Source organism: Danio rerio, chromosome 5 (genome assembly GCF_052040795.2).
Source record: "Danio rerio strain M-AB ecotype USA chromosome 5, GRCz13ab, whole genome shotgun sequence".
Lineage (NCBI taxonomy): Eukaryota > Metazoa > Chordata > Actinopteri > Cypriniformes > Danionidae > Danio > Danio rerio.
In genome coordinates this window covers 14,275,959-14,300,000 of record NC_141025.1, presented here as the reverse complement: position 1 = coordinate 14,300,000, position 24,042 = coordinate 14,275,959, and the positions used below count along the sequence as shown (strand labels likewise).

The following is a 24,042-nucleotide window of genomic DNA, read 5'->3' as shown; positions in this document are numbered from 1 at the left end:
TGATGGAAACCCAAGTTGAGAAGCCTATAGACTGGTAGTCTCATAGGCTCATAGTCTTACACTATGAATAAAATAATGAGACCATTTGAAAAAGAAGGATGAGAGAGCTCCTGGATTTCCTCTAAAGTACCTTACCGCCCTGCTTTTGCTTATCCATTAATCTTTCTCCATTTTGTTAGCATCAGTTCCCAAAGGACAAAATCAGGCACCACCCTTCTTTATTTCTTCATTTCAGGACTATTTCAATCAGATGTATGTCACAATATGGGAAAAAAGGACAATCTTAACTTCTGATTCATGCCGACTTTAAGTTGATAGTTGCAATTCACTTAATGGCCACCGGTGTCACTAATACAGGGTATATATATATATATATATATATATATATATATACATACACACACACACACACACACACACACACACACACACACACAAACAAACAAACACAGTAGGCATTATAGTTAAATTTAATACCTCTTAAGACCTTTTTTTCCATAAATTTTAAGACCTCAAATCCACTTTTCAGATTTGAACTGATAACATTTTAGCTTATATATTTACTAAATGCTTGTTGTAAAAAACAAAAAATCACAAATTGTTCAATTCCATTACAGATTTCTACATGTTTTAGAATTTAAAAACCAAAAACTAGAAAAGAATACATTCAAATAGGAGTATGTGACAAAAACAATTATCTGCTTTATCACAGGATGAACTATCTGAAGTGATTTAAAATTATGCCACAATTACACTTTCATCATGATCCACACAAAGATTTAACATAGTTTAGGCAGTTAGGGATTTCTAATAGATTGGACCATTTAAAAATATCAAATAAAAACTTAGCTTATAAATAAACAGCTTATAAATTATGTTTTTAAAAAATTCCTGCACTTAGCTAAAACAGTAGACATGCTGAGTAAACCGTCGACAGAGAACGCGAGCAAAAAGCGTCCCGGTGTGCACGGGCCTTAAAAATGCTAATTAAATCTCTCAGCAGGTGGTGCCTACCGGAATAAGAGTGTTTCCTTGGTTGCCTCAAATCAAGTCTAGCATGAGTTTACCAATTTCATAACCTACCCAGCATCCCAATATCTGCTGATTCAAACTTTAAAATATAATTATACATTGTATAATTATTTGGAGATTATTACCAAGTTTAAAATAGCATTTAAGACTTATTGATACTCTTTAAGGGCCTTAAAATTTTGTATAAATTGATTTATCAGCTTTTAATCCTTTTTAAGACCCCGCGGACACCCTGTAATAACTGAATGCTACGCAGAGCCTCTTTACTGTTTATTTCAATGAATGTTATACAAATGAAAGCCTGTGACTCTGTACTTACAGACTCCTGGTTCTGGGCAGGTGAGTGAGCCATCTTCAGGAACCAGGTGTGCGTTGTAACGCTGATTCGGCACAATTTCCCTCATTTCACCAGCCTTCATCCTCTCTCCCATCTTCTTCTTCAGATACACCCCGAACCCTATATCTGCCCCATCACAGGAGAACTGCCACCTGACAAAGAGAGCAGTTAACTGAGTAAAGCGTCATACAAACACTTTAATATCTCAAAGTCTACTCAAATATTTTGATATAAAAAAAAGTAAATATATTTCTATGATTGTCTGTTACAGTAGATCTTTTGGGCTGCCTTGTTGAGAACAGTGGCACTGAGAACATTATATTTTACACACTTTTGGCTCTTTATTTGACAAAAATTTATTTTCTAATTATCCCCAGAGAATGGATCAGTTTGTAATGTGTACCAAACAAAAAGACTCGTACCGAGCACTTGAATACAAATGTGTATTGTTACTACACTCCAAAAGATATTGTCAATTGTTTTATGTTCAATCCACTTAAATTTGAACTAAACTGAACTGAACTTAAACACTAAAAACTGAACTACCCTGATTCAGTTACTATGACCATTTATGTGAAGCTGCTTTGACACAATCTACATTGTAAAAGCGCTATACAAATAAAGCTGAACTGAATTGAATTGAAATTTGGAATAACAATTAAGTTAACCTAATTAATATGTTTTGGGACAACAAGTACAGTGTAGGGGTGGGAGAAAAAAAGTTGATTCATCGATGCATCATGATTCTTTCTCTGGTGATTCTGATTCAATTCTGAAAATTTCTACAGAGTCTACTCTGTATTTTTAGTAGAAATGTGGCTTTCCATCGATCGTTTCTCATGCAATGCTTCAAAATGCGCATTAATCCAGCTTGTGAAAGCCTATAGGCTGATTTTAAGCTATAGTCCTACAGCTGAGAAAACATTAAAGACGCAAGCTGAAAATGAAGGATGAGAATATAGAAAATATTGCTTCATCAAAAGTAAATAAAAAAATGTATTCATTGATGCTTTACGATTGTTTCTCTATCGATTCTGAATCAATTCTCGAAAGTTCAGAATCGATTCTATATTCAAATTAGATCGCGACAGTGTTGGCCTGCGCAGGCGAGATTGTAATGTGAGTGCAGGCCATCGGGGGAGATGGAAGAGGGGACAAGCATGCTTTGGCCCGGTTCGAGGCAACTGTACATAGTGTGAGTACGGCTTTATACACCACACTTGCGCACACACACATTGTTAAGTCTTGCTTTTGTACACTACGAAGCGTTTTCCTTGTTTTGACTTTCAGTGCCATGTTTCCTGACCCTCGCTTTGTTTATTGCTTCTTCTTGTTAGCTGCCTGGACCGATTTCTTTGCCTGTGTACCGACTACTTTTTTGGATTGCCCTTTATGTACCCATTTACTCCTGTTATTGACCATTGTCTGCCTGAATACTCTTGTCAATAAAGATGCTGCATTTGGATCCTCAACTCCACTGTCAGAACCACTTTGTAACCCATAGATTCCAATCATAAACAGAAGCAAAGGAACTCCAATTCTGGTTAAAATGTAAAGTGTTTGTAATTATATATTTGCATAATTGATAAAATAGGAAAAGATTTTAGGTTTTAGAATCGAATCGTGACTCCCAGAATCAGAATTGAATTGCGAAGTCCCTAAAGATAGATTACCATCCCTAATAGTTACACTGCTAAATATGACATGATTATCATTATTAGGGGTGTCACGATTTCGATTTTTTATCGAAATCGATCGAAATTTATGCTCATTTTCGATTATCAAATTAAAAAATAGAACCGTCGATGCTGCCACGCCCCCATGTCACGTCAGCTTGGCTTGCCAAGCAGGAAAAAAACAGGCTTGTTGAAGTGCTTGTTAAACTGCAGAAGCAGGAGACCCATCGACAGAACTTAAATCCTCTCCTCTTTCAATGAAGTCGCCGGTGTGTAAGCATTTTGGATTTCCAGTGAGTTAAGTTGACAACGCTCGTGTTGTCGGCAAAAAAAAAACACAGTTTTGCAAGCTCTGCTATGTACGTATTACGTACGGTTCGTCCGATAGACAACACCGGCATCGCGATCCTCCGCCCGCTCCCGTTGCAAATTCGCTCGCGAAAAGTACACACTCAGGCCCTGTTTACACTGTCTTTGTTTTTAAATGGCATTTTAGAACGTCAACGATTTGACATCCACAGTTGCGTGTAGCATTTCTGAGCAGCCCACCTTCCTCTCTACCTCTGAAAATGCACATCACGTGACCACACAGACACAGACGCACACAGCCATGCGCTTGAGACAGCAGGTCCAGGCAGTCAGAGGACTGCTTTAATCTTTCACTCACTTGTACTTAGTCATTTTAGCGCACACCTCAGATACTGTTGGCTGGTTCCTGTTGGTTGTGCGTCTTTTTTACCGACGCCATTATAACGACACAGATCACTGCCTATTCACGAGTCCCGCAGAAAAAGTGATTGACAGGTGGTAATTATGTGTGTATCTTGCCTTTATTCATTTACTGTATGATTTGTTTATGGGTAAAACAAAGACCATGCAGGTCAGGTAGTTTAAACGGTAGGCTACAAATAATTAACTGGTCATTAATTAATTATTCATAATCGAAAATCGAATCGAATCGTGCCTTTAGAATCGAAAATGTAATCGAATCGAGGATTTGGAGGATCGTGACACCCTTAATCATTATTAATAAACATGTAATAATAAAGAATGTAACTGTAAATCACTCACCTTAGTGCACAGTTTGGTGCGATCAGCTCATATTCCATCTGATGAGACGAGCCCCGGCCGATACTCACAGACTGTTCATAGTCCACTTTAATGGAGTCTCGGACATAGTAGGACTTGGGAATCTCTGACCCGAACGTAATCTGAAATAACAGAAACATTTGTTTAACATGTGGTCGGTTAAGATGAGCTGGAAATAATAAATCAGAAAAGAAAACGGAAAAACAAAGGAGGATTAAACTTACAGAAGCGTCATGAGTGCAAAAGATAAAAGTCTGGCATTTTAGTGTTAGTAAGGATTCTTTAAACAAACAGAAGGAACAAAACAGACAAAGAAAGCAGGCCAAATCAAAGAGGTTTTTAATAAGGAACACACATTGCCTTCACATGCTCATTTTAAGAGAAATGAAACTACATACAGGGTTATTAGACTACATTTTGAGCTCAAACTCCAGTAAAATACAGAAACAAGAGTCTAGATCATAACCGAATACAGTACGACAACAAACAGCTTTAAATGACAACATAAACATCAGACACTTCATAAAGAATTAAGGTCACGTTGCCTGGAGTCACAGACCCAAATAAAAAGATGACAGTTCAGGGAGGATAAAGATACATATTTGTTTTCTTAAGCAGAAACAAAGCAAATTTAGACACACTCAGTAACAAAAGTTCATATTAAATCACTCAACATACAGTACTGTGCAACTTAAATCCCAATTCACATTTATAATATAATATAATATAATATAATATAATACTCAAAAGCAAGGGTAATTTCTTTCTTTTTTCATATTCAAATTTGTATTCAGAAGGAATGCATTTAATTTACCAAAAGGAAACATTTTACACATTTTTTTTACAATAAATAATAATAATAATAATTATAACTGATAATTCAACTGTTATTAATGTTTCTTGAGCACCAAATAGTCAAATGAATTGTTGAATGATTTTCAAAAAGATTGGTTTGACAAATATTTTCTAATATGCTCAATAATTAGCTTTGAATCATAGAAATACATTCCAATTTTAAATATTTTCTAAATAATAATTTTATTAATATTATATATATATATATATATAGTTTCATTTTATATGTAATAAGGTTATTAGCTAATAAATAAAATATCTTTTTTTTTAAATGTCACTTTAGACAATTCTTTGGTTTTTAACAAGGTAAAGTTTCTTTTGTGTCAACCAGCTAAATCCACTTCTGCTTTTTATGCAAAACCCTCTAAATCCACCTATTGAGGCAAGACAGTGTAATTAGTTGAAAATCACTAAATATGCAATTAGAGATTATTTTACCAAACATAAAACACATACACAAACCACCTGAAATTAAAAATACATATATCTGTCAAGTAAGTGGCGGTTCATTCCACTGTGGTAACCCCTGATAAACCAGGGAAGAAGCAGAAGGAAAATAAATGAATGTAATCTGTCAAATGCATTAATCAATAACATTAAAATGTAATTAAATTGAATTAAATCTTAAGCAATTCATCAAACTTTATCTTTTAAAAACTAAATCGGAAGTGAAATAAAACAACCCCCTCATAAAGCCGGCGTATCAGCGCGCTGCTACATTGAAAACATATGATTCGATTCGCCCCTTCTGATTGGTTCTCGGAATATATTGGCTTTTGCTGTCAAAGACAAGTGGCGTTTAGCGGCTTTTGCACAAAAACTTATTTCTGAATGGGCTGACGCTGCGATTTAGATGAGTATATATATCATCTATATCGCACTGCTGAGTGTAAGTGTATATCGCACTGCTGAGTGTGATATTGTGTTTATACAACAGTTGGCATAATCGTGTGTATAAAAAGAAAATCAAACACGGAGAGTCTCAAAAACAATTTTGTACGAGGAACTACTTTCCTCCACCATTCATTCACATCTGCAGCTGACGTCAGAACAGTAGAAACCATTTATACTTTTCCAACATCACTTTAGAGCTAGTATTTGAATGATTTTGAACAGTATTTCTGTTGCAATCGGGATATCACAATAATTAACCCCCAAAAGCCAAAGCAAAGCAAACACAAGCTTTCTGTGGTATAAATACAGCACTACAACATACAAAAGAGAGAAATAGCCTCAGAATGTCACATATATAATTGGTATTGATTTGTGCAGCTGTAGTTTGAAATTTACATTGAGAAAACGTGGAGTTTTTCTCCCTCTAACTACTTCTGCGGTTTCTGTCGCCATCATGTGGCGGAACGTCAACCGTCACTTTCTTTGGTCTGCTCAGACAGGCTGATGGTGCCCGATACACTGAATCTCTGAAATGATAAATATTTAAAAATAGGCACTATCCTTATAAATAAACTGCACAGTTGCAATCTAAACAACTACATACTCGACTAAAAAAGTCTCAAAGGTACATTATGTTGTCCAACAGCAGCAATATTTGTCAAACTGTAAGGTGTCCTCAGCTTGTTGCTGTATGTGGGCAGAGTAATACACAAAAGTGAAGGGTAAAGAGGCTGTAGGAGTGCTGCTATTGCAGAATATCACAAGGCTATTAGTCAATCAGATCAAGAACCAGAAAGAACTGTTGTTTAAATAGTACTATACTACTAAAGCCTTGTTTATACTCAACGCCTCCGCTTGTTCGCTTGAGTGCAAGCGGCGAATGTGACGTCATCGCGGAGTTTCCGGAGATTCGCTTTGAGTGCGCGCGGCATGATTTCGGCTAGCGGTGCGTAGGGCACTATTTGAGGCTCGAGCGAACAGTGCGCGGTGCCGCAACTGATTTGAGTTGAATATGAAACACTTTGAAGAGATTTTGTCTGAAACAGTACGACTGTACACACATCTTATGACCCATGATCAGAGAAATAACCAGATAATCAATAATTCTTGCCTATAAATTGCAACAGCCGTGGGAAAGAAGAAAGTTTTTGTTAAAACGTTTGGAAAAAACTGAAAGATAAGTTTATTAAAGCCAAAAGAGACCAGAATAAGAATATTCACAGAATAAGTTTTTCCACCATTTATAGGTTTTACACTGATGTATTTTGTAATTTTTTTTATTTAAAACAGTTTAATAGTTACAAAACTATGATGAAGTCACAGAAGTATTTCTTTGATAACTGGGAAGGAATATTTACCTATCGGTTTACAATATACTGATGCCCTGTTTCTCTAGGCTTTATTAGTGATAATGATCTGTAATGTTGGACTATCATTGCCTTTTTAGCATAAGAGGAGGACAGAAACTAAGCAGACAGTAATGTGTGAATTGAGGAGCGAAGTCTAAAAACATCTGTATTTTTTAGTAAGTGTGCTTTTTTTTTTGTTTTGTTTTTTGTGATAATAAAACATATTTGTAGAGTAACTCATGTTTTGTTGTCATATATTACAAATACAGAATATGTTTTTCCACCAGTCATAGCTTTAACACTGATTTATATATTTGTGGAGCAGGCTAAATCTAAAAAAAAAAAAAGAATCTTTTTCTAAAAATGTTTTTTCTTTTTTTCTTTTATTCTTGCTATAATAAAAATATATTTGTCGAGCAACTTATGTTCTCTTGTGATTAATGTTGTAATAAACTTAAAATGGTAAAACTGTCAGAGATATGAACAAAAGCAAGTGATTTGATTAAAAAAATCTTGACTGGTACAAAAATGCTTATAATCATTAAAATAATGTATACAAACAATAAAAAATCAATAGTTTAAAAATATTGAACGATATTATGATATGACGTAGTTCTGGAAACTTTCTACTTTTCTGTTTATCCGTCTGACTTTACGGTGGGTTTCTTTTGACCGCCCCCTGTCATTTGAAAGAATATCACAACGGCGAATGCGGCGAGTATAAAAGCCTCGGCCGTTTCGCGAGATGCTGGCACAGTCAGCGGAGGTGCGCGATATATAATTCGCCCTTTACAGTACCACAACTAAATCTCATAATCAAAGGCATTTATTACCCTTTTTATTTTAATGTAACACTTGCACTATGCATTCTTTCTGAATACTAGAAATGACCCTTACTTTTGAGTATTATTTAATCAGTAAGGGGATATACAGTACATGTATTTAGATTATATGCAAAATGCAAACACAAAAAACTTGAAACGTGAGTATTTGCGATCACATTTTTGGCCCATTATTACCGGCACTTCTCTGCACTCATAAGTATGTACATGTAATATGTTATAAAACTGAACTGGGATTGAGCCACAGTCTTAAAACTTGCTCCATAAAACATCCTTGACTAAAGATACTTCAGTGGAAAAGCTGTGATTTGCAACATCTCATGATCTTTTTTGTGATCAACAGCAGACACGCAACTTTCTTGTATACTAACCTCCCCTTTAGCCATTTTCCATAAAGGAAGTGCTCTTGTGGTTTTCTTTAAGGTTAATTGCAAGTTTAATAGGCAATGAAACTGCCGTCCACATGTTGCACCAGTGATGAAAAAGCTCTTTCAAGACAAAAATAACTACTACCATCTTTGAGTCTCTAGAATTAAATGCAGAAAACACAAACATTTTTTGACTTGTGTGATGTTACAGTGCAACAACACTCCACAAAATGTATTTTAATAAATATATGTAACAAAAAAAACATCTAACTATCAGTCCACTTTAAGTGTTCACAAAGTCTTCTGAGGTGTTTTAGCACTTCCAGTCCTGAAAGGGGCAGCAGCTTTACCTGTGTATCTACATGCAGACATAAAACTCTGTTTTAATTGTGAAGAACAGGAGAAGAGACACATATTTAACCCTTGGGTGGTCTACAATTCTACATTGTTTTATGTAACTAAACTGAAAATTGATTAGAATGAAATGACATGATTTTGTGGTACTTCCTGAATCAACACTCACAAAAAAGACTAAACAGTTGTAAAAGCAGTCACAAATGTGACCTGAAACAAATAAGAAAAAATATTTTCAGCCAACTAAACATAATAAAAGTAATTAAGTCTAAAAATAAACAACTAAGGAAGGCCATATATGTAGTCAACGCCGCTGCCGCTGGGTGCTACAGGCCCTATGAAAACATTCTGACAGACGAAAGTGAACATGGTTTTGTCGGGTTGCAGACGAAATTGAAGAGTAGGCCCCAAATAGTAACTCTGGGGGGCCCAAAATAGTGTGGGCACTTAGAAACGTTCAAACTTTCCCAACCAACACCCCAACCTGTGAGTTGTCCCACTAGTGACAATATACAGAAATATCGCACTGCTGAGTGTGATATTGTGTTTATACAACAGTTTGACGGCAAAATTGTGTATATAAAAAGAAAGTCAAACATGGAGAGTCTCAAAAACCCTTTTGTAACCGTTGCCAGTTCACAGTTGCCAGTTGCCAGTTCACCAACATCACTTTAGAGCTAGTATTTGAATGATTCTCTAGCGTAATGTCTAAAGTGATGAAAAAACAGGTGATTTCGCTCACATTTTGGCTGCATTTACACTGCAGATCTTGATGATCAATTCCGATTTTGTGACTGTATCCGATTTCGTTGATGACCTGCTTACATCATCTTTTAAAAGTGACTCGTGTTCGATTGTCTGCATTTACACAGCACACGGCAAAGGTGCAATGACCAGAAAAAAAAAAGAGTGAGCGCTGACTAACAGCTGATAATTAAAGAGTGCTGTTTTCTCTGTTCTGTATGTAATCTGTTCGCAGCTTTTGACAAGCTGTTTTACTCTAGTTTATGACAGAAAGGTTCTCATTTGTCTTTTTAAACCTTTAGGCATCTTAATGTAATCTCCATGGCGTGATTTATGCAAATGATGTAGCTATGTACTAGTTTTATATTAGTTGATATTGGTTACGTGGTGGATCTTGTGCTCTCTCGCTCTCATTAATAACTTAAATACCTGTGCTATATGACAATATGAAAGCTGTTTAAGATCTCGTGTATGAGATTTAAGGTTTGGGACTCTGCTGAAGTCTGTTCTGAAATGTAAGCATCAGACTTGAAATAATTCGCTACGTCTTTTAATGACGCGCGACTCACATTGACAGGTGAAACTCTGATCTACCTGCTTACACTGCAGACACGAGAACACAGATCTATTCATATCGGATAAATTTCCACATATGAACAAGGCCTGAATCTGATTTGAGTAAATCAGAATCCATGAGATTTGTTCCTGCTTAAGGCTGATTTATACTTCTGCGTCAAACGCCGGCGTATGCTACGGCGTTGACGCATAGCCCTTCGCCGTGGCCGTCGGCGCTACTGACGTGCACCTCTCAAAAATGTAACTACACGTCGCAACAACGCGTAGCGCAAGCTCTGTGATTGGTCGGCTTGGTAGCGCTGACGAGTCTGAGCGGGGCCGAGAGCCGCGCGGGCGGCGCTAGCCCAATGTAGCGATTGTTTACAACACACTCCCGTGAAGGAGCTCCGGATGGAAAGTTTTGTTTTGTGTTTACCTCATAGTTAAAGTTGTTGCACGTCCGCCGGTTCCTGCCTCAAAATGAGCAAGTTTGAGCCACTTGTACATCCAGGAAGTGTTCAGGAAAAGCAAAACAGCAGCGAAGAAACTCAACACAGAGGAACATTAACAGCTCACTGCCCACTAGCGTTTCGGAAGTGTTAAAGCAGACCAACAGAGACAGCGCGCAGAAGTATAAATGCACAGCTACGGGCGTTGCATGCGCCGTGGGTTACGCCGGTCACTTGATGCAGAAGTATAAACCAGGCTTTACATGTACATGGGCCATATCCGATCTGTTGCAGTCAGATCACAATAATTAACCACCAAAAAGCCAAAGCAAAGCAAATACTACCAGTGTCTGTGGTGTAAATACAGCACTACAGCATACAAAAGAGATCGACTCAGAATGTCACTTATCTGACAAACAATTGTTTGAACAAAAAGCACCAAACAAAAAGTTTTTCTACTTATAAATGTGATGTTTAATGCTGTTCTTTTAAAATATTTGTAAAATGGCTAAAAATGACAGAATTAGAAAAACATTTGTCATTTAAATGTGATGATAAATATATTTTATTTTGCTAATTTTACTGAAACTATTAGTAGCATTGAATACACTATTAAAACAAAATATAGTTTATTAGAAATTACTTTAAATTAAATTATTTTTCTAAAACTATCTCGTAACCACTCAAGGACACAAGTATGAGAATTAAATACGGGATATCAGAGGGTTATGTGTTATGTCCGTTTGACAGTGTGATTTGTAACAGCCCTTTGCTCTTCACATTGAGGATTTATCACAAACTGAATCATAACTGCAGCAGCGCTAAGACAGATTGCAGGAGAAGATTAGTCCTGTCATGTGTTTCAAAGCTTCAACCAAGTAATCAGCCTATGCAATAACCAGTGAAGCAATGCATTGGGCTCTCATCCAAATTACACCAGACTATTGCAGGTCTATAATGCTGCGCAAGTAGAAAAATAAAGATAATTTGATGTAAGATAAACAATCATTTGATTTATGTAGAGACGTGGACATCTATGGAAGTTGACCCTGTTGCTCTGTATGGTAATGACATATATGAAGTGTGTTTATACTGGTATTAAGATAAGCAGGAAGCTGCTACGGTATGGATTAAATTAACGTAAATATGCAAAAAAAAAAAAAAAAATGTCAAGGCAAGACACTCCAGGCAAAAACACACTTTATCATGCACCTGTCAATTTTTAAAGGTGCCATATAATGCAATAATTCAATTTATGTTAGATTGTTCTCTGATAACCACATAGTAGATATGTGGCTTAGGTAAGTACAAAAATTGTGCAGAAATTAATTATATGCTAATTTAGAACTACAGAAATTACCCTAGAATGAAAAGCTCGGTTTTGACCATATATGGAAGGGTCATGAATATTAATGAGCTCTGTTCTAACACTCCGCATCTTATGTCAGTGTCAGCGTCAGCTCTTTCTTTCAGTGCAAATCCTCTCTCTCGCTCTCTCTCACTCACGCACGCACACGCACACCCAACATAAAATAAACAATTAATTTAAGTAACTAAACTAACTTAACTAATACTAAAGAAAAACAAAAGTAGTTGAGAGGTTTATGCAATCCTCCATGCCTGTTGCATTACCTGAGAGCTCTATAGTGCTGGTCTCGTTTTCAAAATAAGAGTCCCACATACATAGTAAGTACAATAGAAGCTTAAATAATTAAAAATTAGAAAACGTTATTAATGACTCCTTGTGGTTTTATTCTGATTGCCCTGTTTTATTGGTTATTTAATTAAATAATACCTATTTGCATATTTAAAACATTTAAAATAAAAACTTTTAAAAACTTTTATTTTTGCAATTATTAATGTAATCAATCCACAGGGAAAGTACACTGATAACTTTTATTTACCCTTTTCACATGCAGTGCTCTTGCTTTAACCTGAGTGATGCAGAGCTGGTAGAAAGAGACTATATTGACAGTTGAAGTCAGAATTATTAGCCCCCCTTTGAATTTTTTTCTTTTTTAAATATTTCCCAAATGATGTTTAACAGAGCAAGAACATTTTCACAGTATGTCTGATAATATTTTTCTTCTGGAAAAAGTCTTATTTGTTTTATTTTGGCCAGAATAAAAGCAGTTTTTAATTTTTAAACACCATTTTAAGAACAAAACATTTAGCCCCTTTAGGCAATTTTTTTTCAACAGTCTACCGAACAAACCATCGTTATACAATAACTTGCCTAATTACCCTAACCTGCCTAGTTCACCTAATTAACCTAGTTAAGCCTTTAAATGTCACTTTACGTTCTAGTCTAATATTATTTACTGTCATCATGGCAAAGATAAAATAAATCAGTTATTAGAATTGAGTTATTAAAGTTATTGTGTTTAGAAAAGTGTTGAAAAATTATTCTCACTGTTAAACAGAAATTGGGGGGGGGGGGGGGGGGGACAGGGGCTCTAATAATTCAGGGGGGCTAATTCTGACTTCAACTGTATAGTCAACTGTCATAAAAACTGTGATCTTGATCTTGTTCCACATTTGTAATTTGCTGGTTTGACAGAAAAACTGCATCTCTACATGAACTGCTGATAGTAGATTTTCCACTGGGTAAAATCCTTTTTCACACGGTTTCACTCTTTTTGGATGTTAAGACTTTCTTTCTTCAATAAAAAAAGTAATTTTTAGATTATTTGTTATAAATGTTTGATCATGAATATATTATATATCTATAGTCAAGTCTGAAATTACACATACCCATGGCAAATTCTGACTTAAAGTTGCTTAAAGAAATATTTTTACTTAAAGAAATAATTTTTTTCCCACAATGATTCCTCTTGCACATTGTCTTATTATATTTTGGGAGAAGCCCGTGTAATTTCCGGTCAATAAAAACTCGCTGATTGAATAAAAGTTCTGAATTTGACAGTATATTTCCATATCTAGAATTCACAGTTTCTTTAGTTTTAGTGGATTAATCAGGTATTTTCCAGTAAAATGTTCTATTTTATTTATATAATTTGCTTTATTCTACAAAGGTCTAATAACATTTCTTTAAAAATTATTTTTAATCTTTTTTGGGAAAACAACAGTTGATTGTTTTGATTGGAAATCATATATTAATTATATTACATATTCATTTTTTAAGTCTTCTGAAGATGAAATATTAGTATTCTTGTGTTTAAAAATGAATATAAACATGTCTTTAAACTTTGGCACCTTTTTAATTTTTTTTATATATATAAATTAGCATCTAAACATTTTAGACAGTATATTCAATTGCAAAAAAAGATTTTCTTTTTTTGAGTTTTTGTCTTGTTTCTTGTCCAAATATCAAAGGAATTTTTAAATCAAGCTAAAACTAGACGAGTAAGAAAATAGTGCTTTATTTTCTGAAATAATAAATCAAAAAGAAGTGAGTTTTTCTTTAAAACAAGTTAAATAATCAGCCAGTCAGGTAAGTAAAATGCTGTTGTTTTTTTATTTTAAATGAATGTATTTCATTTAGACTAGAAGACAAAAACTAAATTTTTTGCAGTGAAGATGTTCAAGCGCAGTTTAGTTCAGTTTTTATTACTCTCTTATTTTCTATAAAACAGCCCAACATAAGCACCCTAAACAGCAAACTCAGAAATTCCTTCCATCTCTAAATGAAAGTACTTTCTTGCTGACTTCAGACTAAACTAACAAACAGACGCTTAGATTATAATGTCTCGTGAGAAGGAAGTAGTAACTTCCTTCAAAAGTGCCAGTCCACTCAAACAGAGAATTAAAAGCAGAAATCTGGCATTCTTAAAGCTCAGGATCACCCCTTTAGTGAGTCAGTGTGACAGTGACGTGTGCTAGTTTTCTTTTACTCACCCTAGTTCTACATTTGGGGTCCCCATCAGGATCGGTCAGTTTTCCTCCATAATATGCAGGCAGCTCCTCTGGGTCAATGTACTTCTGTAAAACCTCCTGCCAGTTTGCTGAGGAGACACACAGATGATTAATCAAAGCTCACTTGACGATGATAAAAATTAAATGTGTGAGTAAACGTGACTCATAAACATCTGGAGGACGGCTGTAGACTTCAGAGCACTTTTTTTGGAAATACATTTTACAATTAATGTTTTATCATGAATATATTATTTATCTATATTTGTATATCTAGAATTCACAGTTTCTTTGGGTTTATTGTTGTATTTTTGAGTATAATTTGCTTTATTCTACAAAGGTCTGATAACATTTCATTAATTCATTTACCTTCTGCTTAGTCCCTTATTTATCAGGGGTCGCCACAGTGGAATGAACCACCATCTATTCCAGCGGATGCCCTTCTAGCCACAACCCATGCTGGGAAACACCCATACACTCTCGCATTTACATACACTCGTAGACTACAGCCAATTTAATTCATTCAATTCCCTTCCCTTTTTTGTTTTTCTTTAAAACATATGCAGGATCAGTTGGCGGTTCATTCCACTGTGGCGACCCCAGATTAATAAAGGGACTAAGCCGAAAATGAATGAATGAATAAATAATATACTGGACTAATATTAAAATATCAACAATATTAAAATGGAATATTATCTGTTTGACTTTGATGGCCATTATGGGAACTTTACATTTAGCTTTTCTGTCATCTACTTTTTAACACCTTTTGAAGTGGTCATTTTGAAGCTCTTAAAATGTAAATATTAGCCTAGCATGTTAGCCTTAGTTAACAGGTTCAGTCTTGTGACTTCAAGTTTATGAGCATAAAAAATCAAATAAGTGGAGCTTAAGAGTAACCATAACAATGGGTATGTGATATGAAACAGTGTGATAAGAAAAAAATTATAATATTAAAAAACTACATTTTGATAAATTCATTTTTTTTAAAAAGTGATTAAAAACCCAGATATTCCATCACTTTGACCAAAAAAATAAAAAAATAAAAAAATAAAATAATAATAATAATAATAATAATTCACTGACTTTCAATATCTGGAATAAACCTTTTAAAAATGTCAAGATAATCCAGAAATTCCATGACCATAGGAACCCTGTTCATTAAGCTTAAAGAGCAAATTTACACATTATTTTATTATTATATGTCAAGTTTGTTTAACATATGGCAGATGTAACTTTAGTTAAAGCTGGCAATTATTCATACAGATACTGATACATATCTCATATGGAATCTGTACCATCTATTGCTATGTATAAAAAATCTTTTTATTTTTATAGATCATTGTAAATGTTTTACAGCCGATTAGAATTTGTGTTGTTGTGCTTTAGATTCAGTTGTTTGGTGTGGTGTTATGGAAATGTTTATAATTTGTTTTCTAGAAGAGATACTATATCTTTATGGGACTTAAACAATGAACGAATAAATAAATGAATGAATGAATGAAAGATTAAATGGAAATCAGTCTGATAAGTATCTCAGTCAATAGCTTTAACAAAAAAAAAATCTTATTTACAACAATTATTGTGTTGTTAAAAATATATTAGATGAAACAAAAGTAAAAACAAGCCATTAATACCTATATAATGCCAATACATGTCATCTAGGCTGCTTGTGTTTTAGTGATCTATGTTACCAGGCAACGCATTTCACCCACTGAGATAATCAGTAATCAGTTTAGTCTTGATGGATAAAAGAAGGCGGTTTATAGACACCAAACAGGCATTAGAGGCATTAAATGTCTTGAGCGAGGATGAGTCTGATAGTGTGGAGAAACCATTACTCAGTAAGACAATGGCATAAAACAGAAACATAAACATGCTTGTTAGCCATATAAAAGTAGTAGTCTGCAAGGGTCAATTTTACCTGCTTGAAATGATATTTACTGATTCTAAATAAATAAAAGGTTTTATAGGGATCATTGATAGTTTTGAGACAGGTTGTTATCATTTATTCATTCATTAGTCCCTTTATTAACCAGGGTTGCCACAACGAATCCAGCATGTTTTTTTCGCAGCGGATGCCCTTCCAGCCGCGACCCATCTCTGGGAAACATCCACACACACTCATTCACACACACACTTATACACTACAGACAATTCAGCCTACCCAATTCACCTGTACCACATGTCTTTGGACTGTGGGGGAAACCGGAGCACCCGGAGAAAACCCACGCGATTGCAGGGAGAACATGCAAACTCCACACAGAAACGCCAACTGACCCAGCTGAGGCTTGAACAAGCGACCCAGCGACCTTCTTGCTGTGAGGCGACAGCACTACATACTGCGCCACTGTGTCGCCACAGGTTGTTACAGACAGATTTTTTAAATTTTTTTGGGGAGAACAGTAAGCTGTAACAATTAGTTTACTGTAAACTCATGCTGTTTGTTTATATAAGCACCAAACAGTGCATTCATATTATAATTTGTAGCGACTGACAACATGTCAAACATACAGTAAGTTATGCATACAGTGCTCAGCAATAATTAATTGACTTCTCACAGATCTGTCATTTAAATGAATAATTTCTACAGAATGATTTATATTAATATATTAGTGCATGTACATTGAATTAGTCAGTATCAAAGCCAAAACCAGAAGTAATCTAACAACAAAATCACTTAAGATCAGAGTGCAAAAATGAGTATACAAAAATTAATATGTTGGGAAAAATCTAAAATAAAACATAATAAACAGGAGAAATCAAGAGAAACATAATAATATAAAATTAGGTTAAAATTCTGTATTTTTATATATATTTTTTTTTGTAATAACTCTAATAAGGTGTTATCTTTCTATTCCTAAAGATGTTTGATGGTCACACTTTTATTTTAATAAATATAACTGTTTAATAAAATGGTTTTGTTTAAATCCATCAAAATATATCAGCTATATTAACTGAGAAATTAATATAAATATTCATTTTTTTACTCATTTATGCTGAGCACTGTAAATTAAGAAAACACAAGAATCACCAGAGCCAATTTCTGAGCTAAAGATTTTAAGCAAAACGAGATACAATTAAGCAAGATGGAGTCAGATCGGGATTTTCTGAGTGTTGTCAAAAGAAAAAGTAAAGGCGGCATTGGTGCAGTTAGAAACATGTGTTAGCTTACATCCAAGGACGATGACCTTACGGCGTGTGTCTTCGCTCAGAAAGTGCTTCACCAGATTGTACGCCACAGGAAACAGTTTAGGTGCTGCAACAGAAACAATTGTCATTCAATTTTCAATTCAAGGTCTCAACTCGAGATATTTTTCTGCAACTTTGTATCTCACAGCATCAACTCTAAACTGTGAATTTAAATCTCGCAAATCTGAGAAAAGGGTAGAATTACGAGATAACTCACAAATGCATGGAGGAAGTCTGAATTCCATTCATAATACTCATATTCATACTACAAAGAATTCTTTTTTTAATTGGTCAGGAAGTACATAAAAATGTGCAATTAGGCAACTAAGAAAAGATTAAAATCAGAAGATTACTCACAACTGCAAGGCAAAAGTCTGTATTGCAAGTAATAAACTCAGAATTGCGTCATTTTTTTTTTTTTTTTATCTACAGATTACATGTTTATATTTTTCGTTCAGGTTAAATTGTGAGACTTGAACCTGAAACTCTACCAGAGTTTGTCATAATTCAGCCAGAATTTTTCTTAGAATTGTAAATGTTGTGTTTTAGATTATTCTCCATCACGGGCATAAATCACAAGAGGAACGGAGGGGACTCATTCATAAATTAGTTGCGTTCATTAAAGCATTCATTAAAGCCGTTTCCCATGCTTTGTTTTATTTGTGACGACTTGGCATAATGTTAACTTAACATTAAAGGTCACAATTAGCATTTTCTTTAGTTAGTTAGTTAGTTTTTAGTTATTTTATTTATATAGCACATTTTCACAAGTGCTGAACACAATCAATACTTATTAAAATGAATCCTACATCACATACATAACAACTAAAAAATAAGGCAAACCCCTCAACACTAAAAAGGCTTAAATGCTAAAAAACAAAGACGAAGATTCAGAAGCTTTTTAAAAAACAGATAGAGTTGGAACGTGTCTGATATGATGTGGAAGCCTGTTTCAGAGTTTTGGGGCGAAAAGCAAAAGCCAGATCCCCACTACACTTACACCAGGACCTTGGTCCCGAAAGAATAAATTGATCAGAAGACTTTAGTGACCTACCAGGATTATATACATGTAGGAGGTCTGATAAGTAAGGTGGTGCCAGATTAGTAGTTTAAAATCAATCTGTGACCTAACAGGCAGTCAGCCCAGAGAGGAGAGAATTGGTGATATGTGCTCATACTTGCGTGTACCTGTCAGAAGTCTTACGGCCACATTTTGGACTATTTGCAATCTAATCAGGGCATTTTGACTGATACCCACATATAGAGAGTTGCAATAGTCAAGTCTTCCCAAAATAAAGAAAGTCGTAAATGGAAAAAACTAAATAAGGACTGGGCAACCTCCAAACTGGCCCCACTCTATTTTTTGTATAATCAATTTTTATTCTATCCTTAAGTCTTAAATAAAGTAAACACTTCTGGACATATATAATTTATATATGTACAATTTGACTATTATTTGTGTCCCCTTCAAAAATGTATCATAAGAAAATGTTATATTTATTGTCCCCTCATTGTTACGCCCATTTTCTCCATAATTCTGAGTGATATCTTACAGTTCTGACTTTCTGAATGGTCAAAAAAGTGTCATTTGTGAGACATGAATTCAAAATTGTGATGAAAAAGTCAGATATGTAAGATAAAAAAAGTTTTGTTATTGTTTTTATTTTTATACCACGGTAGAAACAAGCTTCTATAGTGTTTTTATAGCAGACATCAGTACACAAGTCAATGTATAAATCTTTAACATCAACATTTTAATAAATTTAAACAATTTCTTTTTTTATGCAGAACTACTGACCTTTGATGACAAATAATCGCTTAAGTCCCTCTGGATAATTATCTTCAAACATAGTGAGAACCTATGAAAGAAAAAAAGACTCATGCAGACCAATGCAACAAGCAAAATATCACATCATACAAATAAAAAACCCACACACGCACCTCTCCATAAGTCTCTATAGCAGGCTTATATAAGTGCTTCATTCCCAGACCTTCACAGTCATAGACCATAGTAATGGATTCAATGTTCCTACCCAACTGAAAGGAAAAGGAAGAGGTAAAAGACAAACATAAAATAATAAATATGTATTCATTCAAAGCCAATGATATAATTATCACTGATAGCCATTGTAAGTTATTCTACCCTCAGTTTTTCAGTGTATCTTAAAAGGATAGACCATCCACAAATGAAAATTCATCCAAGGTTTAATTCCAAAACAGTAGCCACTGAGATCCATATTAGAAAAAATATACAAAGTAAGTCTTTTCTTGCCACTTTGACAGCTGCACACTTACCCGTTCGCTCTGTCGATCACAATCTTTCTGCAGAATCTCGCAGTCTCTGACTTTAGACTTGATTAAGTCCTGCTTAGAGGCTGAGTGCATCAAACCCTTTGGGTCCAGCGGCCCGATGACATCATACCAGACTGGGCTTCCTTCCCGGTCGTGTCCACACATGCCACCAGATAGATACTTATCTATGACCTGACCAAAACACAGAGAATGAAATATGTTTACTAATAAATAATAATAATGCACAGTTTCCCCAATTTCTGTTTAACAGAGGGAACATTTATACCAACACCTTTCTAAACATAATAGTTTTAATAACTCATTTCAAATAACTGATTTATTTTATCGTTGCTATAATGACAGTACATAATACTTGACTAGATATTTTTCTTGACATTAGTATTCAGATTAAAGTGCAGTTTAAAGGTTTAACTAGGTTAATTAGGCTGGTTAGGGTAACTATAGTTTTTTCTGTAGACTATTGAAAAAAAATTTGCTTAAGGAGGCTATTAATATTGACCTTAAAATGGCTTTTAAAAATTAAAAACTGCTTTTATTCTAGCTGAAATAAAACAAGTAAGACTTCCTCCAGAAGACAAAATGTTATTGTAAATACTATGGAAAAATTCCTTGGTCTGGTAAACATTTAGAAAATATTTCTAAAAAAAAAAACAAAACATGAGGACTAATGATTTTGACTTTGACTGTACATGCTTAAAATAAACATTATAATGAGCATGAGCTGTTGATCCAATCATAAGGGGGTCCCATACATGACTCTTAAAGGTAAAGTACCAAAAACAACCTGCTTATTTCTAGAGGTCAGTTTGAGTTTTGAGTAATTCTTGTTTTGTGTAAAACTAAATTATTAATGTTTATATGCAGGAAATGTTTACTTGAGAGAAAAATATATAATTAAAAGAAATCTTACATTTCAATGTATACATACATATGTATATACAGTTGAAGTCAGAATTATTAGCCCCCTTTTGATTTTGATTTTCTCTTTTAAATATTTCCCAAATTATTTTTAACAGAGCAATGAAATTTTCACAGTATGTCTAATAATATTTTTTCTTCTGGAGAAAGTCTTATTTGTTATATTTCAGCTAAAATACAAGCAGTTATTAATTTTTTATAAACCATTTTTGGGACAAAATTATTAGCCCCTTTAAGCAAAATTTTTTTTTCGATAATCTACAGAACAAACCATCGTCATACAATAACTTGACTAATTACCCTAACCTGCCCAGTTCACCTTTTAACCTAGTTAAGCCTTTTAATGTCACTTTAAGCTGTATAGAAGTGTCTTGAAAAATATCAAATTTACTGTCATCATGGAAAAGATAAAATAAATCAGTTATTAGAAATAAGTTTTTAAAACTATTATGCTTAGAAATGTACTGAAACAATCTTCCCAGAACAGAACAGAAATTGGGGAAAAAAATAAACAGGGGCGCTAATAATTCTGACTTCAACTGTTTACACACACACACACACACACACACACACACGCACGCATATACATCTATAAATATATATACTTATCTGGTGTGATATTATATGATATTTGAGTAATATATTTTTTCCCCAATTTCTGTTTAACGGAGGGATTTATTTCAACACAATACTAAACCTAATAGTTTAATAACTATTAAAAACTATTAAAATTTCTTTAATCTGTGAATTATCACATGAAAAATATTTGAAACAAAAATAAATATTGCACAGGAGGGCTAATAATTTGGCCCTAGGGGTAGAGTTTAGGGGTTTAGGGGTAGAGTAGGGTAAGGGTGATAGAAAATACAGTTTGTACAGTTTAAAACAATGAAAGCCTATGTAATGTCCCCACAATTCACAAAAATAAATGTGTGTGTGTGTGTTTGTGTAAATTATTACTTTGCTTGACTGGTTCATTATTTATTTATTCATTATCAGCATTATTAATCATGATGCTAGGGTGTCATACCTCTGGCACCTGCCACTCAGTTGTGATGGTGTCAACTTTCATGTGTTTCCGAAACTCTATATGCTGCACATGAAAAACAAAACAAGATTAAAAACATTCAAATGAAAATGCCTAAAGCTGTGTTTGCATGATCAAATCAGATCCGTCACCACAGCAAAGCTGTTATCAGTTCTGAATGAACAGTTTTCCACCTCGAGTCTCTGTGTATTGGATACGGCTGCGCTTTGACCTAGTGTTCAACAGATAATGGTGACAGAGTTCAGAGATACTACAACATGGCAGCCCAACGCTCTGTAATAAAAGACCCATAAGCATCAGACTTTCAATGGGAAAGCAAACAGCACTTTGAACAGCAGCAGAATAGGGCGATCACAGTGTAATCGCTCATAAGCTGTGATTATGCAGTGAAGTGACTCCACCGTTGTGAAAAGCACAATTAACCACAGAACTGATGGACAGTGCTCAACATATACAAATACACCCCTCACAAATCTCTCGTTTAAATTAAAATTTTCTAAAGGAAGCTATACAATATTATATGTGTACAGTACATACACATTAGATTAGTCAATCTGGAGCTTATCTAACAAAATAACTTACGATAACAGTAAAAAATTCGTCCAACCAAATTTATGTTAGGGAAAAATGTTAAATAAAAAATATAAAAAGAGCAAAATAGAATTAAGAGAAACAAAAACTGTAGAAAAATTTGTTGAAATCTTGTATTTTTTCCCCCAAATATCGCATGATTTAAATGTATAATCATAATAATTAATTTTGTTTATAAATGGCGCCTTTCTGGACACCCAAGGTCGCCTTACAACAACCATCAACAGATATACAAAAACAACAATAACAATTAATAAAATAAAAAAGCAATGCCAAACTAACTTTTAAATACATGAGAGGAGCTGAAGTACACATCGAAGAATAAAGTAACATGGTAAAGGATAGTCATAAGAAAGCCTGCTCAAAAAGATGGGTCTTAAGACGAGATTTAAAAGACTATCACTGCTCCTTAGGTCCAGGGGAAGCGAGTTCCATAGCCGAGGAGCCATAGAGCAAAAATTACCTTTCGGTTTCTGAGGATGTTTGAAGAATAAAGTATTACTTTAGTAAATATATTCCTTTAATACATCTGTTTTGTCCTTTCATCCAACTGTCCATCCATCCATCCTTTCATCCAACTGTCCATCCATCCATTCATCCATCCGTTCATTCAACTATCCATCTATCCATCCATCCATCCATCCATCTCTGTTTATCCAAATGTCCATCCATACATTCATCTTTTCATCTAACTGTCCATCCATCCATCCATCCATCAATCCATCCTTTCATTTAACTCTGCAACCATCCATCCATCATGTCATCTAACTGTCCATCCATCCATCTATCTGTTGATCCAAATGTCCATCCATCCACCCATCCATCCATCCATCCATCCATCCATCCATCCTGTTTTTGAACACAAAATGACATGTTTAGCTTCCAGCAAACATAAAATTGACAGCACTCTTTCATGTTTGGTCACATTAAAGTTCAATGCAATGTACACAAGCTGGGAGTGAAAAAGGTAAAGGTAAAGTAATTTCATTGGTAAAGAAATTACCAATGTTTTAGAATTTCAACCTCAAAAGAATTGACTCTAGTTATAAGTTTATAAGAATAATTTGATACAACAAGCACAAATATAAGTGTATTATGATGCTTCATTTGCATTTATGCATATAACAGATGCATTTTTCTTAAGCAACTCGCAATCCACTGAAGGCACACATTACCATTACCACACATTACTCACATTACTTAAATTGGGGAGATATTGTAGCCCCAGTATCTTAGGTTTATGTGGCAAAATTACCAGTGAAGTTTAAACTTTTATTTTGCTTGTTGTTTTGTAAACCAATTGCACCACATGTTCATTATTTTAGCCTGCAACTCCTGGTTACATGAGGTGTGCAACGAAAAGAACCTTCCAGTTTATTTATTTATTTGCTTATTGACTTTTATCCACATATACAGTAGCAATATCTCATGAGTGATGTACAAAACTATGAAATCAGCAATATTCCCCTTGAAACTTGATCAGCAGGTGTAAACACAGGGCCTAGTATTAGTCAGATCATATTTCATAGTATTGTTATTCAAATAGGTTTAGTGACCAACCCCCTG

The 24,042-nt window shown here is 34.4% G+C and overlaps 1 protein-coding gene and 1 long non-coding RNA gene across 6 annotated transcripts in view; one reads left to right on the top strand and one right to left on the bottom strand.

The window, feature by feature from the left end:
* The window catches only part of sec14l8 (SEC14-like lipid binding 8), a 40,169-nt gene that overhangs the window by 1,768 nt on the left and 14,359 nt on the right, over window positions 1-24,042 (bottom strand). For 2 of the 5 annotated variants that reach the window (XM_087252116.1, NM_001099993.3), the window contains exons 4-11: window positions 21,868-21,930; window positions 19,902-20,090; window positions 19,548-19,643; window positions 19,405-19,465; window positions 17,590-17,673; window positions 14,403-14,509; window positions 4,117-4,256; window positions 1,352-1,521 (exon numbers count right to left, since the gene is read on the bottom strand). In XM_087252116.1, coding sequence (XP_087108242.1) covers window positions 1,352-1,521; window positions 4,117-4,256; window positions 14,403-14,509; window positions 17,590-17,673; window positions 19,405-19,465; window positions 19,548-19,643; window positions 19,902-20,090; window positions 21,868-21,930 — 910 coding nt within the window. Of the gene's footprint in view, window positions 1-1,351; window positions 1,522-4,116; window positions 4,257-5,258; window positions 6,411-7,444; window positions 8,801-12,564; window positions 13,034-13,315; window positions 14,510-17,589; window positions 17,674-19,404; window positions 19,466-19,547; window positions 19,644-19,901; window positions 20,091-21,867; window positions 21,931-24,042 lie in introns of those variants that run through there. The other 3 variants (XM_087252117.1, XM_087252118.1, XR_015490316.1) reach the window with 3 other exon arrangements.
* LOC147843888 (uncharacterized) lies at window positions 1,372-2,841 on the top strand. Its single transcript, XR_015491016.1, has 2 exons — window positions 1,372-2,564; window positions 2,707-2,841. It is a non-coding gene; the product is annotated as an uncharacterized LOC147843888 (long non-coding RNA).